General features: G+C 40.1%; 1 protein-coding gene across 1 annotated transcript; it reads left to right on the forward strand.

Moving 5' to 3' along the window:
• The first annotated feature begins 2706 nt into the window (after positions 1–2706).
• gal3st2 (galactose-3-O-sulfotransferase 2) lies at positions 2707–19528 on the forward strand. Its single transcript, XM_026296562.1, has 4 exons — positions 2707–2806; positions 14165–14269; positions 15294–15951; positions 17108–19528. The coding sequence occupies exons 1-4, from the start codon at positions 2745–2747 to the stop codon at positions 18098–18100; spliced, it is 1818 nt and encodes a 605-aa protein (XP_026152347.1). The 5' UTR covers positions 2707–2744; the 3' UTR covers positions 18101–19528.
• The last annotated feature ends 734 nt before the right edge of the window (positions 19529–20262 follow it).

Raw genomic sequence — 20262 nt, forward strand, 5'->3', positions numbered from 1 at the left:
TAACCTATTTGCACGTGTCCCATGAGGTCAGAGGAAAGGAAGTCGGTACACAGTACGTGCGTGACTACTGAGCAGTCTGCTCAGTGCAGCTACATTCAGTTATTAGTCACTACTGACAAATAAAAGGCTATTTCTGGAGAATGAGCCTGTGGGGACACATTTATTTTCAAAATAGTTGACTATCACACAGAGGAGTTATTAACTGGGTGTCACATACTGGAAAAGACATCTAGGGTGCTGTACTTTATGGACTAACCACAGCAGTCATTTTCTTGTCTGGACACTTAGTAGTCTTTTAAATGGAAACAGTTGAATATAATAAGCATCCATCCATTATCTACTGATTATCCTGGCACATCTGGGGTCACCGGGGGAGTGAAAAATTCAGATATACTGTTTCTGTGCAGGCTGTGCAGTGATGTACAGTATGGTGTTTGCAGTACTGTACTACGCTGTGCTGTGCTGTGCAGTGAAAGCCAGATTCACATGGAAATCTCTAGGGGTGGGGAAAATGATTTTTTTTCAATGCATTGTTGTTCACTTTAAAACGATTATGAATTATTGTGGAACAGTTAATAATCAATTTGACAGCAAACAGCCTACATGCATGCAAAATGTTTAGGCTCGTATCTTTATGCATATGAGAGAATGGCGGAACAGATAAAAACCATACGAGCGGCACCTGCTTCATTTTGCATCTTTGTTAGGCTGTTTAGCTTTGACAGCAAGTTTTGTCTCAGGGTTTTTTGCCCATAACAAAAGTTTTTGTTTGGAGAATGTTTCTTATTTATTTTGTTTTTAATGAATAAGAACAGCTGTTATTGGTGCAAAGAGAGTCATGTCAAAGTTTGACAAGTTTGATACAAACTAGGGAGTCGGACTTGTAACCTGAAAATTGCAGGTTCGAGTCTCAGGTCCGGCAGGAATTGTCGGGGGCACAGAGTGAATAGCCAGCGCCCTGTCCACCTTCAATACCACGACCGAGGTGAGTCCCTTGAGCAAAGGCACAGGGCCCCCAGTGCTGCTCACTGCTCCGTGTGTGTGTTCCTGTGTGTGCACTTTGCAACTGGGTTAAAATGCAGAGCACAAATTCCGAGTATTGGTCACCATACTTGGCCATATAAGGACACTTACAAGGATGCTGTTACTGGCACTTTTTGAAAAGCAAAGGTAATTGTGAAGCAGACTGCCACTTTAGTAATGTAATAGTAAAAAATCAATTGATTCTCATCACTGATTCCTAAACCTAAACTGATCAAAAGAACATGAAATCTCTATATTACAGAAAATAAAGAAAACCCTAGTCTAGGCCCATTGCTACTGGGCAACTAGCAGATCTAGTAGCAGGTCTACCTCTGATTGCCACAGTGAATTACTCTCTGAGGAACTTCTACTCCTGGCTTTATATACCAGAGTCTCCTCCTACAAACACAGACCACCATCAGTTAATAATTAGAATACCCCATTACTATTTCCATGTGGAAACAATAGAAAACAGAACATGCTATTAATCAAATTGTCCTAACATATAAATATTAAGCTCTGCCAGCACGACAGAGCAAATTAATAGAAGTGGAGTTACTACTGTGTCGAGACCAAACTGTAACCTCTGCAGTTTTCATTTCTCGTCAGGACTTTATACTGACTTATATTAATTTGCATACTACTATTGCCTAACCTTAACACTTACCTTAAACTTCAACTTAGATGTCACTACATTTCAGTGATTTACATGGTGGGCTCCAGCTTCTGAGTAAGAAAATATGTTTTGGTCCACATCATGCGAGTGATACCAGCTGTGGAAAGGCTTCTGTTAAAATGAGCTGAGAATAAATACTTGGATTGGGAAAGAACTTGATCTGAGACTGGTAAAGTCGCTCAAGTCCGCAAGGACATAAAGAAAGACGAGAAGACAAAGTGAGAAAAGCAGACTGCGTGACCACAGCCTGGATATTGAGACGGCTGAGCATTGCCAAAACAACATTAGATCAGTTTTGCCAAGAAGAAAAATCTAATTCAGATACCAAGCATTAGACATGCTCAGACCACAGTCAGATGTAAGCATTTCAACGGAAACAGCCTGAAGGCAAATCTCAAAATCTGAGTCCTCCTTTGTTTCTGTACTACAACAAAAATATGTGTATCTTTATAGCACATGACAAACAGAGTGTACAGCAGCTGTGTAGAGTAAGCTTGAGTTATTTTTAAGTGTAGTGTGGTGTGCAAATTACTGGTGCATTTCTCTGACATTGTCTTCTACTTAGACTGTGACCACATCTTTGGCCACTTGCAGTTGACAGAATTCCGGCTCGGCGGTGGAGAGCCCTTATTTCTCTCTCTGTGTCCTTGCTATTTCGCACATGCTGCACAGATTCAAACAGTAACATTGTCTGGTCTAATCGATCTGCAGTTCCGGATGTCAATTTCCATCCCTGTTGTTATCTCGGGAATATATGCCGCTGCCAGACATAGACAGGAAATCAGTTGGGGCTCAAGCTGAGCTTTTCCCAAACTTTGCCTTGAAGTGTAACTGCGCTTTGTGAGTGCACGGCTCTCATTGCGATGAACAGCAGTCCCGTCCTAGCAGCGTGAGCCTGTGTGACCGGGCTGCTCTGTTAAAGAGGTGATGACGGCTCAGCAGGAGGAGTCGAGTGAGAGAGAAGGAGAGAGAGAGCGAGGGCGGCACTACGGACCGGGACCGGGGACACAGTCGGACCGGGAGCTGTACCGGGAGTGTGGCGGAGATGCTTTCCCTACCGAGGAGATGGAGATGGATCAGAGAGCAGCCTCTGAGCTCTGTACCCTCGTAAGTCTACTCATGTTCCGCTTTCTCTGCCGCTGTCCTCTAATTTGACATTCCTCAGTAGTCCCACGGACAGACACTCAATCCCTCAGTGGTTGAAAGTCTCCTGACCGGTCTGACTGACAGCAGTGCTCAGATGTGCAGCTGTAAGAGTACACCGAAGATCAGCAGCTCTGTCTGCCCGCAGCCGGGTCACACAGGGGACTCCGGTCGGTCCCAGCTGAAGTCTTGTAGCGAGCTTCATGTCTGTGATATTGTTATTATTAGTAGTACTGTTAGTATTATTATTTTATTATTTTGTGTGTGCTGTTTTTTTTTTTTGTGGGGGGGGGGGGGGGGGGGGCGTAATTGGATTGGTGTTAATTTTAATATATAATTTAGGGGTGGCCTCCTTTGGATGTTCCATTTTAAACGATTACATCTAAAATTAGTTTAAAGTGGGTTTCTCATCAGTAGAGATAGAGTCACTTCAGAAAGTAGTCAGACCTCTTCTCATTTTGTGTTGCTGATTTAATTTGGAATAACTACAAATGCCGTATTTTTCATCAATCTTCACTCTGTGACTCACAATGTTTTTAGACGATTCTTATAATACAAATCTTTCATTTACAAAAGTATTCAGATCCTTTGCTCTGACTCTAAATTGTATCCTGTTTGCTTTAATTGTCCCTGAGATGTGTCTTTAGGGCAAACTGTGGGCAAACTGAGCTGATAAAGAGAATTTAGAATGACACCAACCCATAACTGATTAAAATGCACGTCATATAATAACCATCATTTCAGGTCAACCACTTCACTTCACTGTAAAATGAAAGTTATTAAACAAATATAAAATATTTAAGGTTTGTTAGCAGAAACTGTAATGTTTATGAGGCTATCCCTGATCTAACGGCTGTCAAACAGCTCGAAGTATGTTAATAAAATACTAGCATGTTTGCATTAATATGTAACCAGCCTGGGGGAAAAATTAGGTGCTTGGACCTACCCCCCACCTTCCCCTTCCCCCATTCTACTACATTTTTCCTGTGATTAGCGTGCTTTACTATTTGACCACCGACCCAGAAACCAACGGGTACTTGCATGCTGGAAAAGTGCTTCCAGGCCAGAGATTTCCAAAGTTTTACAATGTGGCAAAATGATTAGACACAGCATTGCGGATAGAGTATAGCACCCCACCATGCTCACACAATTCCGACCAGAAACCAAAAAATACATATATATTTTTAAAAATTGGAATCTAAAACCTATGAATATAACACTAACATTCTTGAGTGTTGTCAGTGTTTAGTATGGCCCGTAGATTGGAACATTCAGTAGGCAGGTGAGAGTGAAATACTGTATGGGGTTGGTTTTGCTCACGTAGATGTAAGATGGAGTTGTGTCAGTGTTTTTTTTGCTGAAACACCATAATGTATTGTGGCCTTTCTTAGGTAAGCAAGAATTAAAATACAGGGTTAGGATTAGAGTTAAAGAACAAGCTTAAAACCCAGAAAATGTCATCATGAAACTCTAATGGGAAGAGTACGCAAATCAAAGGGCCAGCTCAGCATCCTCTGCTAATGTCACTCAGCTCTGTGTTGACATTGTATCCTGGCCCAGGTTTCAGGCAGGATGAAATGGTAGCCTTTCAGCATCAGATTACAGTCTGCTGCTTGGATCTGATAAGTGTAACAGTAGTCCAGGTTGTGTAGACGTTGTTTTATTGAGGTCAGACAGGCCTGTATGCTTGACTCACAAAGTATTTTTGATTTGTTTGTTGTTTTGTTCTTGACCTTGTAATCTGTAGTTGACAAAATAATTTCACTATGAGGTCGATTTAGTAGCTGTTTTAAAACTTTTTTAAAAACAGTTACATGATCTTCATCAGCTCCCAACTCCCTCATGTGTTGTATATCAGGTCCTAACAATGACCAGTCTTTGTTTCCTTCTGCTATTTCAGTCATTATTTGAATATACGGATTGTTTGACATTTGATTTGGTCTATTACCAATGTACATCATGTAAATGTCTTTGTATATGGCTAACTGGTGCAAATCCAGTTGACCAAGTTGGTATCAAATTCCTCCCACACTGCATATCAATGCTCCATATTTATTTTAGATCATAAATATGATTTCTTCGCTCAGGGTGACCTGGCTGTACAAATATCTTGTGTTGTTGTTTCAGTCCACAGTGAGTTGGGAAGACACACTGACACTGGCTGTACATTTGACTGTGTTCTGGCTTGCTGTCAGCAGGGAGATGCCTGGAATGCAGAGTTCCCTACCTGTGTCTAACTCCTTATTTAGAGGTTGAAAGTTCATGTGTGTTTGTGAGCGCTGCAGAGGGAGTGCTGGAGGAGGCGCAGGCCGGGCTCCAGATGTTGCTGTCGCCCTGAGCAACCTGTGGCTTTTTCCCCCTCATTAACTCTTAATGTCTGCAAACACTCACTGCCCACTCTGTACATTCAGAGCAGACTGTCAAAATGGGGGTTTACTTTATAACTTTGCTGACCAAGACATATCATGGTGTTTTGAAATGTTGACGTGTTAAAGTTGCAGGCACCTAGTAGTTTCAGTTTGTTTCCATACTTCATGAAAACTTCAACTTGTGGATTTAATGCATGCTTTAGATATGTCAGATGAGCCATCTGAAATGCATTTATAAAGCATTGTGTTTCACTTCTTTTTCACACCTTGGAGGAAACGTTTGAAGGTATTAGCACAAAGGGGAATTTAAACTACTCTTTAGACATGTCATAAACTTTCATCTCTTATTAAAACATCTACAGTGTATCTTTTATGGCTGTCAGTGTTATCAGCAGTAAATCCGAAATAATGGAATCAACTATTTTGAACTAAAAAAAAAAAAGAAAAGAAAAAGCAGCCACACAGACAAAGGACAGGCTGTTCAAACACCACAAGGTTTCCATTAGTTTTATTGAATTTAAATTTCATTTCACTTCAACCTGGAAAAGCTTGCACAGGCAGTGCAACATCCATGTGACCAAAAAGCAGCTCTCATTTAAAACTATGCAGTGACAGTATTTCATGTTACAGTTATTAAAATGTGCATGACATAACCTTTTTTGGGCTCTAGTCCTTTCTTTAGGATTATAACTTGTAGGTCAGTATGTTGTTTTAATAAAAACATCTGCATCTTTCAGTGTCCTGGTGACCTGTCATTTTCTCACGAATAATTGCATTATTAAATATAAAACTTGATGCCACAATCTGCAAACATTCACTGCTAAGTCAAAATGTCCATAGATCCATACTAAATTCTCCCACAGGACTCAAACCCAGTTACTATTGTGAAAGTGGCAGCACAATTTTGTTCCATGAACCAATGGGAACCCACAAATACAACAGGCAGGCATAAAAAATTAACATAAGTGCCCAAGCCGTAAAACACAAAGTGTCCACAAAACACCACAATTTCAAGGAAGAGCCTGGTTATATTCTAGATTTTACTTATTGTCAAAAACATGCCATGTTCAGACTCAAATCAACAGTGAATGTTTTCTGCTGACTTGTACTGTGCGTGTATCACAGCCTGATCTTCTTCCTCTCTGCCACAGAGCTCCACATTGGTACATGGACTGAACAGGATAGGCAAAAATAAGTCTTTGCTTCAACCTAATCCTTTTTTGGTTATTTATTTAAATTGTAATATGTATTTGTACTGATTGCAGTGGTGTGAGTTGTCCAAAATACAACAGTCACCATCACTTTCTCACACACACTCTACCATTGCTGTAAATATCCAATAGAGACCAAATATGGATAAATCTGTCTCTGAAAATAGTCCCCTACAAATGCACAGTTTTTTTCTGTTTGTTTGATAAAAACCACAATGAGCAGCATTTATTTGTGATGTGTTCTTAGAGATTTATGTCATTACTTAAAATCAGTGGGCTTGCAACAGAGAGCTGCAGACCAAGTACCAGAGTCAAAGGGTTCTGAAAGACACACTAAAACATTGTTAGTTTGGGTCTGCACATGGGATTTGCTGTCCAAGGGAAAAGTATAGAATTACAGCAGCCTTTTATTAAAATATACCTGGTCTTTGGAAACCTCACATTCGTCTTTAGAATGTGGTGTCGTGTTTGAAATCATTGAGTGACACGGCCTTAGCAGTCTGGTTCTTTCCAAGCAGATAAGTGCTACTTAGAGTATAAATGCTTTTTTGCCATCCTCTGTGTAATCCAGACAGTGAAAACTGTGACAGTAATGATCAACATGAAGAATGAAATAAAAGAAGCTACTGGCCAAGTGAATTAAGCTACTTGAATAATTAATTCCCTATATTTTTATATTTATCTGTCCTGCACTGATTACAGATTCATTTTTAGCTGGTTGCTTTGTTTACAAAACACTTGTCTGATGGAGTAGTTGCTCCTCTAACTAAAAGACTGTATCTTAGCATTGTTGTTATCATTGCATGAGGGATTTGGCTTTGGCTAACTGAATGTCTCATTTCTTTTCCATCTGGAGCTTTGGTTGAGCAGTGACTGGCTGCTGAGTCTGTTTACAGAACTCTCTGGCTATGCTGAAACATCAAACCAGCAGAACATGACAAAGCAACTGACCACTTCTCTGCAGCATGGAAACAGACATGGACATGAGCTGGTCCCAGCTTTCCTCTTGTATGTTCTTGAAAACTTGGAAAACAAATCAGAAGACTGTAAACTGTAGACTGTTCCGTTTTTTTTTTCACTGATTATTTTCTGTCCTTTCCACTTCGATTTCATTACTGCTTTATTATTGCTGTTAACCTTTTGCTATACTGGTCCTTCTCCTGGGACCAGCTGGATCAGTTCAAACACAATCTGCCTCCATCAATTCGAGACGGTCGCAGAGCGGGGCACATTTAGCCCTCGAAAGACTACCAAATCACTAAAATAGATAGTATGGTGTTGTGTTTATTTACAGTCCAAATCAGCACTACTAACATTTTTAAGAAAATTGCAGTTCTAAACTTTTAGAACAGATTGAGCAGCTTCCTTATCAACTTGGAACATTATTATTAGGGGGTTTTTTGCTCGCAAATTTGGATAGATACAGTGGAAATAAATATTTAAATTTTGAACGTTTGATGGGGATGGTGATATATTGTCTTTCAAAATTCTCCCAAATATTACTTATCTTAGGTTGTTCACATTGGCTCTGTGTTGTGAAAGTCACGAAATTACAATATGGGTGTGTTTATTGGGCAAAAATTCCAAAAATGCTTAGAGCTAAATGGATTAAGCTGAACTCCTACAAAAACATTTCTAAAGGCCCAATGGACATAAATTTTATTCTGAAAAATATGCAGTAAATGATGAATTTCCAAGTGTCAACTAAAAATACAGCAAAGTGTAAAGGTGACTAAAAGTACTAGAAGTGTTAAGAAGAGGCTGAGAGAGCGACTGAGGGGTGAATATGACATCACTCGGTTGTTGCACACCTATATTTGTTCACAGCCAAGGTTATTTTTCTAACAGTAGATTTAATCTGAAAACAGTGTATTTTTGTAAAACTGTTTCCTCCAGAAATGCTTCTGTAGCAGAGCTGCAAACCCTTCAAAAATTAAATCATGATTGGACAGTCCAAATGGACTAAAACTGATTGGTATTCACCTTAAACTTCACAGTGAACCACACTAAGAGGAGTGGTGGAGAGAGTGTAGTGCATGTGTTTTTGCATGTGAGTGCGAGTGTGTTGTTTATTCTAGCAGTACCCACAGATGTTGAATGCATCCAGACCTTCATGTTGGCAGAGGAGGCTAAGTATCCCTCCAACAACACATTTACACAGTGAGACAGATGGGCTGCAGGACAGAGCTGTTGTCTGGGTTAATGCAGAGGCATTTACATTAGTTTTTTGAAGGTGTGGCCAGATCCACAAAAGAGCATTTCACATATGTTTGAATCACAATATTCAATTAATCATGAAGTACATGCTTTTTTGGTATAACAGCAACATAGTAATAGTAACATTATACATTATACTGTATAATAAATATACAGTACAGTATATCTATTATCTCTTTCAGACTACATCATAGACCGCTCTCATCTAATCTCATTTTGTTGTGCTAGGAAAGGCCATTGAAAAACAAGGTCGAAGTTATGGTTGGGTTGCAACACCTAAGACATTGCTGGTGTGAGGCTTGCCATCTTTGCTCTCGCTATGAATCAAAGGCTCGATCTGGAGCTGTTAAAGTGTAGAGACCATGTGGACTCCTGGTCACCACCTTGAGCCTTTATCCAAAATGGTTTATTCTAGGCCTATATCAACAATTTGATATGAACAATTAGTAAACGCATGTCAACGTGTCATTAGATCAATCCATGAAAGTTACACAGCAGACAGTAATTATAATGTTTTCACTCTGTATCTGCACACGGTAACCAAGCAACAGGATCCCCACTTACTATCCATCCACCCATCCATTATCTATACCTTCTTATTCCTATCTAAGGGTCATGGGGATCTGCTGGAGCCTATCCCAGCTCTCTTTGGGTGAAAGGCAGGGGACTATCCTGGACAGGTCACCAGTCCATCACATGGCCACATAAAGACAAACAACCTCACACACTCACACTCACTCCTATGGGCAATTTAGAGTCACCAATCAACCTGACATACATGTTTCTGGACTGTGGGAGGAAACCAGAGTAGGCTACCTGGAGAAAACACACAAGCACAGGGAAAGCATGCAAACTCCACACAGAAAGGCCCCTGCTGGGTTTTAAACCATGGACCTCTTGCTGTGATGCAACAGTGCTAATCACCAAACCACGGTGCGCTTCTCCCACTTACTAGCTTTGTATAATTTGACATAAAATTAGTACACTGTAAAATTCATCACAACCACATAGTTTGGTGTTAAAAACATAAAACAGCAGATACAGTTTCTTTATGGCAATAGTGGCCCCATAACTACTCAAATGTCAACTTTGAGTAGTTGTTGCCTTTTGCACCAAGCTGTTTGATGGCCACTATTTTGTATTTTTCTTAGAGATGCAAAGAAAAAAGAAAAGAAAACACGTATACATTCACTTTATTAAAGGGGCGATAAATAGATTCAGTTTTAATGCAAACAACTTTCAAAATTAATCCAATGCTAATACAATAGTTTTGCTAATACTGTGATGCTATGGTGTTCCTATCACTTATCTGATCTGTTGTCAACCTGTTCTACCCATCAAACTTTGACTTTGCCTATTCCAGTTTGGAGCTCCATTTGGACTTTATATAACCTCCTCTAAAACTAACTTTGGCCCTGGTTTTTGCCTCTGACACTACTTACTGTCTCAATGGTTACAAGCTTTGCTCTGTGCTTTATACTATTGCTTCTTGCCCTGAACTGTTTGATAGTCCCCTTCAATGCATTCATCTTGTATTGACTATTGTTCCTCTGCCTCCTGCCTTTACGCTGTTTGCCTCGTTACTCACCCATGGACTCCTGTGAAAGACCTTTGCACATTAAGATTAAGATTGTTTTTACTGCTAATTGCTTCCTGTGGTTGAGATCTTTACACCTGTCACCATTTCTGATAAATGATCTTGGCACATTCAGTTGATTTTACTTATAAGCCACTTTCTCAAGGAAGACTTGACCAGGATGGCTGTATTACATGTTTCTAAGTCACAGTTTTTGCCACAGTAAACATTGTGGCTTTGTTGTCTTTGTTTGAACATGCTCTTAATATTATTATTTTTTTATGTCAATAGTTTCTCCATAACACAAGACGTTAAGGTAAATAACTGACCAATCAGGTGCCTCCTTTAATCTATGTCGCCTTATTCGGTTCGTACGTGGGGATGATTGACAGGTTTGATTGACAGGTTAACAATGGTAAATTCAGAGAGAAGTAAAGAGATCATTCACATTTATTTAGAGTTTACAGTGAATTCAGTCTGGGATAATAAAGCAGTTAATGCAAGGTTGCAAGTTTTACATTTTTATTTACTTTTCCTCTGTATATTACTCCATTTCGAACATCTCACAGCAGTTTGAAGTCAGATTTTTTTTTTTGTATATTTCTAACACTTAAATGATTCAGATCATCATACAAATTTTAATATTACACAAAGATAACCTGAGTAAATACAAAATGCAGTTTTTAAATGATGATTTCATATATTAAGGGGAAAAAAAGCGGTGGCATTTGATTTTATAACATTTTGAATGATGGTGTAGCCTAGCTGCCCCACCCCTCCCTGTCCAGGGAACTGGACAAGAGGCATGCTAGCTGACATTACACTGGCCTCCACCTCCACTTCGTTTCCGGCTATGGGTAGTTTTTCGTACTGGCTCACGAACAGCAGCTAACTGGTGTTGTCTCCCAGTTCTCCCTTGTCCTGACATGACCCTTCCAAATGCCCAGTTCTGCCAGCAAAGTCCACCGCAGGTGAGTGGCACGTATTGGTCTGCCCTAGCTCTCCCGCCGTCTATGTGTCTCTCTTCTGCGGCTATCAAGCCTGCAAACCTAAAGGACCTGGCCTTCACCTTCTCGCCCATTATCCAGGTAAATGTGTGATGGTGATGAGGTTTTCTACCATCCCTAGCCTAGAGCTTAGCTTCACTGTTGGTGGAGAAGTATCTCCCAACGGGCTTGGGCGGTGGTACCCCAGTTCTTTCTGGATAGGAATTTGGGTTTTGGCACCATTAACACCTATGCTGGACTATTTTCTCCTGTCATGAGAATCCAGTGACAGGTGTTCAGTCATTCCCTAATTAAGTGTTTTGTTTTTTTGTTTTTTTAATGGGCAAAAAAACTGTCCTGTTTCACGCTCCCTGGCCCCATAATGAAATCTTGTCCTGTTTTTGGTTGCACTTGTAGGTGCTCCTTTTTAGCCCCTGCTGCAAGCCACACCGTGTTTTCTCTGAAAATCAACCAGTTATTTTCTTGGCCTTGTCAGGAGAATGAGCAATCTCTCGTCTCAACATTGCAGTGCAGCTTTACTGCATCCTAATCCTGCTCTCATGCCTAAATTCAGTAGCTCATTCAGATCTAGGGTGATCGCTCTGAAGGGACTTCTCCCACCCTCCTCTTGCTTTTGAGTAGGGGGCGGCCTCTCATTTATTTGCCCCGTGCATGCTGGTGTGCTACATAGAGCGCTTTTTGCGTTTTGTTGCACTATAGAGTCAGATAGCTGGGTTCCCCTTTCTTACTGAAGCGGTTGTCTCACTCATTGTGTGACACTATCACACAAGCTCACATTGATGTGCAAAGGGATGTAGAGATCATCTGAGTGGTGGCCTCCCCATGTTCCTTTGTTTGTTATTTGCAGGACATTGGGAATTACTCCTTTTTTCACATGCTGTCCTGGGTGCTGTCAGGGCATGACCAAGGTGGGAAACACTTATTGTGGAGGCAAAAGAGTGCAGCCCACTGATCTGGGCTGTTGCTGTGTTGGAGCATTTCTGGCTATTGATTTGACCCATTAGTGATAGCCAAGAGGGCCGTGGTCTTCCTTTTGTATTCAGGAACACATCATTTGGAGATAGTTACCTATGTTTGGGAATGGAGCATGAATGTCCAGCACCAGCTTAGGGTTTTGATCAGGGAAATGTTTTATCCCATCCAAATTGTTACCAAATTGTAATAAGAATAAAGTTAAGTTTAAATAAAGTTTGCAGTTTTGAAAAGTGATTTCCATTTTCTTTTAATTCATGTGCATGGGAAGCAGTGCACATGAAAGAAGTTTACTGCATGAACAGCAAACTGCATATACTGTACATGTGTAACCCTGAGGGGAACAGTTGTATGGTTTATGATCTGTATGATAAAAATAGTTGTATGGGTCATAGTGCCAACAGTTTCCATCCATCCATTCATTTTCTATACCCGCTTTTTCCTGAAAGCCAGGGTGTGCCAACAGTTTGTATAGTTTAATATGAATGTGATGAAAACAGTGGCATAAAGTGATGATGAGAACAGCTGTATAGTTTAAAATGACAGCAATTGTGTGGTTAATGATTTTTTATGATGAGAACAGTTGTGAATGTATGGATTGCTTGGTGGACTGTTTCTGGTATGCTTCGTAATATGATTTCTTTCTTCTGTTCATTTTCATTGGCACCTCTAATGTTGGTTAAAGCTCTGGTAATTGCTATAAAGACATGGTTACAGGATGTAATAATGACATTCTTTGAGCACATACATGATTTGAGTTGCAGCTACTGGGGGTGTCTCTACTACTCAGGGCCACAGGATGAGGTAACATGCAGGGCTGGATGCCTTCAGCATTTCTGCACTGTGAAAAAATGGAAAACAATTTCCAGGTACATTCAGAGTGTATTTTTGACAGCATATTATGTTGCTCAATTACAGAGCACCACATGACACCTCTGAAAAATGAGACTGTTTTGTCAACTGCTGTTTTGGAGGTCAAGAATGAATTTTACATATCAAAAATTAAATTTGACATAAATTCATTTACCACTGGGGTGTTGACACAACCTTGGACCCACTGTGGCTCTGGTGTCCTGGGGGATTGGTGTCTCCTCCACACAATACTAAACTGTTGTGAATGGATATTGTGGGAATAAATCACTTTCTTTCAAAAGCTTTTTCATTAAAATAGGTCTGGGGTTTTTTTATAGTCATGCTGTCTGGTGTGTTAGCATGTCCACAGAGCATCCAGAATGTCTGATGATGGGATCAAACAAGAGCTTTTAATCTGTATCTTCTAAACTTTTTACTGTTTAGAAGGTTTACTGTATAAAAAACTATTCTGTTTGCTTCAGGCGCAAACAGCAGTAAACATTTTTAACATGACTGGCACCTCTTACAATAATAATAATAGAATAGTAAACAGAACCAAATTCAGTTCATAATCACACTACAGTGAAGGGAACAAAATGAAGAAGGTAAAAAAAAATTCAAACAGTGAAGCAGAGAGTTTCTGAGTGTTGCGATTTGTTGGTGAGACACTGTGAATACAGACTGTGGTTTTCCGCCTGTTAAAATGGAAAATACATTCCATCGTAGTTTGATATATTGTTTCTCCCAGAGGCAGCTTGAGTTTACTGGGTCTTCTCTCATACTGTCATTGCCTCCACACTCAGACAAGTCTCCACACAGGCTTAACACTGTCTGCAGCTCAAAATCCCCTTTTCATTCCAAATTATTTTAGTTCCAGTCCAGAGATATATTGATTGTTCATTACACAGTACTAAAACATATCACCTGCATCAAATCATATTTTACTTAAGAGGCAGTTATCTCTGGCTTCACTGACCAGGCTTCTTTCAAAAATCTGTGTGTGTCTGTGTGTATGAATTCTGTCTGCCTTAGGGGTGCTGGTCCCCACCATGTCAATCACTACAAATTATAAAAACAAGTTTGTGTCTGTGTGTGTGTGTTTGATGTGCCCCCTGCAGGTGTGTAAGGAGAGGGCTGTGCAGCAGACATCACTATCTGTGGATACTGCTGATCTTGCTCGTAGTCTGTATTGCCATTCAGACCTTCGTTGCCCGACAGGCCAGGTAAAGTCACACTCACTGTAACACTGAACAATCCAAACCAGTGCGTGGGCAAACAATAACTCAGACAATAACTACAAACTTTTCTTCAGAATCAGCTGACTAAATAACATGCATTTTTTTGTCAGGTTTGCCATATCCTATACACAAATACCATTATTAATCCATTATTATTGCTAGACAGCAGATATTACTGGACAAAAAATACTAATGATGATGACATGATATAAACTTGGCCTGCTATGATACTTGAGCTATCGATGCTCTATTCACAGTTTTGCTGCATGCCACACTGCTCACCTGACCATTATGCAACTTATAGTCTAGCCATGTTGCAAGATACATTTGTGCAAACAGGGTGAAGTATAATCTGTCAACATAATCTATGCAGTCGCTGTAGCAAGTGTCTTACTCAGACTGCATTCTCAATCAGAGCTCAGAGTGGCATTGAGTAAGTAGAAATCAAGAGCAGATAACTGCATTAGCACATGTGCTTAAAAAGCAAGCAAAATGTTCCCATTCATCAAACCACAGAAATGACAAGTCAAAATGGCATTCAGTTCACTTTTCTTCTCTGCCATTCCAGACAAGAACTCAGGTCAGGACACTACCCTGTAACTGCTCAGATGTATTTAAAACTGGTAATAAATAAAGAGGATCTATGCAATATTTTTAAGATAATTAATTCATCATCTACCACTTACTGTAAAGAAGATTAAAAATATCATCAGATAACATAAATAACAATTATGACAGTTTTGTTTTTAAAATTACTTCTCTTCTATGGGCAGAAATTTTAGGAATCCCTGGAGTGAAACATTCAGAAATAATAAACTATATTCAATCCTAATCAAGACCATAGATCTTGTTGTTGCTGTTTTATGACAACCAGACAAGACAACACATTTATTTTCTGGTGTCATGAGAATCAAAATTGTATAATCTAAAATAAAATTTAGATCTAAAATAAAATCTCAGTGCTGTGCATCACATTACTCTACACTGACTGTGCTTACAACCATTCTAGGAATGACAAGCTGACAGGACTCCCGCATCTGAGATTCACTGTCAACAAAAAGCACCTGCTTCCTGTCTGGGAAGACTTCCATTCTAAGTCCTCATTGGCAGTAAAGCAGGACATGAGTTCACTACAGACAGAAAGAACTGCAGATCTTCATCATCCAAGTGGGAGATATGTAAAGCAATCAGATAACATTCTGTCAAGAAAAGTGGATGAAATCTTCAGTCTTGATATGGACTCTCAGATAGAGGAAAGAAAACATCTACCGAATGATGGATATGAGACAGGTTTTGGGCTTCCAGGTTCTTTGGTCCACCACAGTACTAGGAAAGGTTTAACTGCAGACAAAAGGCTCTTTAGAACTCCCACTCCATCCAGTTTTCTAAAGACCCATATTCACAGTCTCCATATTGAAAAAACAACCTGCCGCCCAAAGTCTCACATTGTTTTTCTCAAGACACACAAAACAGCCAGCAGTACCATCTTAAACATCCTGTATCGCTATGGTGAAAGCAGGAACTTGACCTTTGCCCTTCCTCTAAACAAACACAGCCAGTTGTTTTACCCATTCTTCTTTGCATCACACTTTGTGGAAGGTGTCAGCAGCAGAAGTGTGAGGGAGTTCCACATCATGTGCAACCATATGAGGTTTAAGAAATCTGAGGTGAGTCCCGTCGCAACCTGTTGTGTTGTGTTATGTTGTGTCGTGTTGTGTTGGTGTTGTGAATTTACAGCCCATTCTACATATGAGGGCTAAACATGGAAACAAGCCTGAGATGCATAAAGTGTGAAGGCAAAGAGTGGATAAGATGTAACTGGATGTACTGTATGAAAAAAAAAACCAGAAGAAATATAATGACATTGAGAAGGTGTTCAATTAATATAATCTGAATGCAAAAAGAAAAAAAAATCCAAAAGACATGTGTGCTCAGTTTATCTTTGAGCCCAACCATCATGTCTATGTGGGCCCCCATTGGTCAGTGATACACTGGCCTTTTGGGGCCCATTAGGACAACCAGAGTGAAGTCCATAAATACGTCAGTCAGTTTCCTTTGGGCTCAAATGACCTTGTACATGTGGGTTGCTAATGGGTCAGATGTGAGTTATGCCTAGCACCAGCAGACTACTGTTGGGCCAAGGCATGGAATGGCTTACCGATGATGCCACTGGACATAATTTATGGGTTCCATTTAGTAGTTTTAAATGGCAATATATTATTTACCTATGTTGGGCAAAGCACATGTAGGCCTGATCACTTGTAACATCCATCCATCATCTATACCCGCTTATTCCTAATTAGGGTCACAGGGACCTATCCCAGCTCTCTTTGGGTGAAAGGCGGGGGTACACCCTGGACAGGCCACTAGTCCATTGCATCCATTCTTACCCTTGTAACATATTGTTGCTATTTGATGTTGACATATTTCATGATTTACTAAAACATTTCAGTATTTAATAAAAAAAAAAAAAAAACACTGAAGACGCATTATAGTCAGATTATAGCTTACCCTTGCAAAATGTCTCTGTGGAACCCACTTTGTTCAATATGTCCCTTACCTGGGTGCAAGGGGGCAGGGGATGCTGTTAGACATTTACAGTATGGTATATTCCACACTTATGGTAGGGCCCTGCATAAAGTATTAATATGAGTTGAAATATAACAGCTGTGTGCTAAATGCGCTACTGGCTTTAGAGTTTGCTAATTTCTCTTGCCTAAAAATACATTTCCTTTGTTTTATTTAATTCAGTCACAAGTAAGTACAACTTAAATTTCTCAACATGCAAACGCTAAAATTATTTCATTCTATGTTCTGTCCCAGGTGGCAAAAGTGATGCCTAAGAATACTTTCTACTTTTCCATCCTGCGAAATCCCGTGGCCATGATGGAATCCATCTTTATTTACTACAAGAGCATCCCAGCCTTTCATAAGGCTCACAGCCTGGACGAATTTCTTGACAATACCTGGAGAACCTACAACTCATCACTGACCAACAACCACTATGCTCACAATATACTGGCCTTTGACTTTGGCTTTGATAACAACATTGCAGCTGATGGTGAAGACCTAGAGGAACGAGCTAGCATGGCTATCGCAGCCATTGAACGGGACTTCCACCTTATTCTTATTTCTGAATACTTTGATGAATCTATGATTCTGCTCAAATATGCCCTCTGCTGGGCTCTGGAAGAAGTGGTTTCCTTTAAGCTCAACAGTCGCAGTGAAAGAACTCGTCACCCACTTTTACCAACCACTGCTGAGAAAATCAAGAGTTGGAATGCTTTAGACTGGAGGATCTATATGCACTTTAACAGCACCTTCTGGCATAAAGTGAATACACTGGTTGGACAAGAGCAGATGAAGAAGGAGGTATCTCAGCTAAGAGAGCTACAGGCTAGGCTAGCAAACACTTGCCTGAAAGATGGCGGGGCAGTTGACCCTTCTCAGATTAAAGATGCTGGGCTGAAGCCATTCCAATATGGAGCGGCTGTCATTCAGGGCTATAACCTAAACCCACACTTAGACAAACACACCAAAACTAAATGTCAGAGACTTATAACTCCAGAACTGCAGTACACAGACCATCTGTACACCCAGCAGTTCCCTGAGCTAGCTGCTAAGCATAGACAAGCAACAAGGATGGTTGCTGCACAGCATCAACTCTTAAACAGAACTGATCTGATAGGAATGGGCTCAGCCAGGGAAGCCAGCCATCACAGACAGTTCAGTAGGCACAAATTTTCAAATCTCAACCAAAACAAGAGCCCCCTGTTAACACTCAAGGGAGCTAACAAAAAAACAAGTTTGCTATGAGTGGTAACTGTGACTGTGTGTACGTTCGTACTATATAAGGTCTGAAAATTGCTGTTCTTTGTAATGCTCAGCTTCTTTAAGCTATATGAAAGTAAAGCAGGAAAAAAAGTGATTATCCACAAAATGATCAGATGGACCAAACAATTTAGCTGTTTTGATAGCCTTATCAGTAGTGAAGCTAAAAATGTTACGTTTTTTTTAAGGTGGCGTTAGAACAATTACCACAGTCCCCAAATGTATCCTCAAACAAAAAGCTGCACTATCACCAACAGAGAATGATTCATCCACTTTTGCTCACGAATATCGGCACACATCTCACTGCACGCTGATCTGTCAGTGTGTTATCAGGTTGACATGGTTTTTTAGTGCCTTCCAAAAGAGGTATGACCTTACTGACCCCCTTAATCAGATTAAGGCAATACTCTGATTAAGAAACTACCATGTAAACAGCAATTTTTGATTATCATAATTGTCGCATTTTGCGACAGGATACCTACACACATGGCACTATTCAACTGTTTTATGGCGTTACAGGTCAGAGATGGTTCGGCATGACTTCTAACAAGAAAGCTTATTTTTGGTCACCGGGGAGACAGTTGGTATGTTGACAATTCTAAAAGAAATCAATATTATTTGATGATAGCCAATGCCAATGTGAAATTATGAGTGGAAGAAAGTAAGACGGCATGACGTACGCTGACAGACGTATGTCATTAATCGGTCCATGCTCTATAATGTAAAACGGGAACATGAAAGGAATATTCTAAAAGCAACTCATGTAACCACCTTCATCAGAATATTGTCTTATTCGGAATAAGGTCAATAGTTGGATTATTGCTGTTCGTGTAAACGTAGTCAAATCTGATCTGTTCTCCCTTTGGTGTAGGTCTAGTTAAGTTTAAAACACAATACATGGAGCAGCAGGAAATAATATTGATTACGCTTAAAGAAACCAAAGTCAGACATCAAAGTGAAACACTTTGAACCATCCACCCCAACTTTCACTGGTAATGACACCTGTAGTTTCTCAGGTCTGGACAGTCTATTATAATAATGCCTGGTTTTATAGAAGTCTAAACATTAGTTTTTGTTGTACCTCGTTGTAAACCAAAGCATTCATCTTGTTTAGGGAATGCAATGTAATTTTATATTGGACAAGAAGTTGCCAGTTTACTGGGCACAGTCAGCTACAGCCAATCCAGCACCATTTATTAAGCTGATCATATGCTATGATTTAGCTCTTGTAGTTAAGGACTTGGTCTGCCTGGCTTATCTGGCTCAAGGAAACACCTGACTATGTCCAAAGTGAATGAACTGCCTTCCAGCATCTTTAAAATGTACTAATTGTCAGTAAACACAAGCCTGGACAATGGTACCAAACTCAGCAACCTTATGAAAAGCTCTGTCACAAGAAAGGTGTGACAGATAAACCAATCTCTCTAATATCCAAATATGACTACATACACTATTATGTCTGTGGAGATTCTCAGTCGTCCAGGTGAAGTTACCTAGAGGTTGAATCATGGGAACTGGACTTTTAGTTTTTAAGGTCAAAACGTTTCACTACTCATCCAAGTAGCTTCATCAGTCTAACAGAGAGCTGGTATGGAACCTTTATTTTTCAGGTTGGTTTCGCTCCACCCCTAGTCCCATAGGCGCATTAAGAGAGCAATGTAAATCAGGTGAGAGTCATTAGACCCACACTCCTGAGTTGGTTTCACTTCACACCTGGCCTGAATAGGCTCGTTAGGTAAACAAAAGAAGTGAGCTCAGGTGAGGGTCATTAGGAACTAATGGTGGACTCGTGACCCCTTTGATTAACCAACTGGCTGCAGAGTGTGTCCTCCCTGGAAGACATTTGATGTGTTTCTTAATGTCCTAGGAGAAGATGAAAGGGCAGCCTGGTAGGTTGAAAATAGGTTATGTCTGAGTCCTCCACCCCTGTAAAGGGAGGGTTTTTCCACTTAAACATATATGTCAAAACAATATGTATAAATGAGGTCCAAGACAGGACACTGAACAATTAATGATGATCTTTATGACTTTTGTAGGTCCTGGTGGCAACACAAAATCCACTGCATATTTGTACACTAAAAAAAAACTAAACTAAAAACTATGCTATTCTGTTGCACTGCATTTTAACTCTGTTGTCAACGTCATGA

The sequence above is a fragment of the Mastacembelus armatus genome, chromosome 13, assembly GCF_900324485.2.
Source record: "Mastacembelus armatus chromosome 13, fMasArm1.2, whole genome shotgun sequence".
NCBI lineage: Eukaryota > Metazoa > Chordata > Actinopteri > Synbranchiformes > Mastacembelidae > Mastacembelus > Mastacembelus armatus.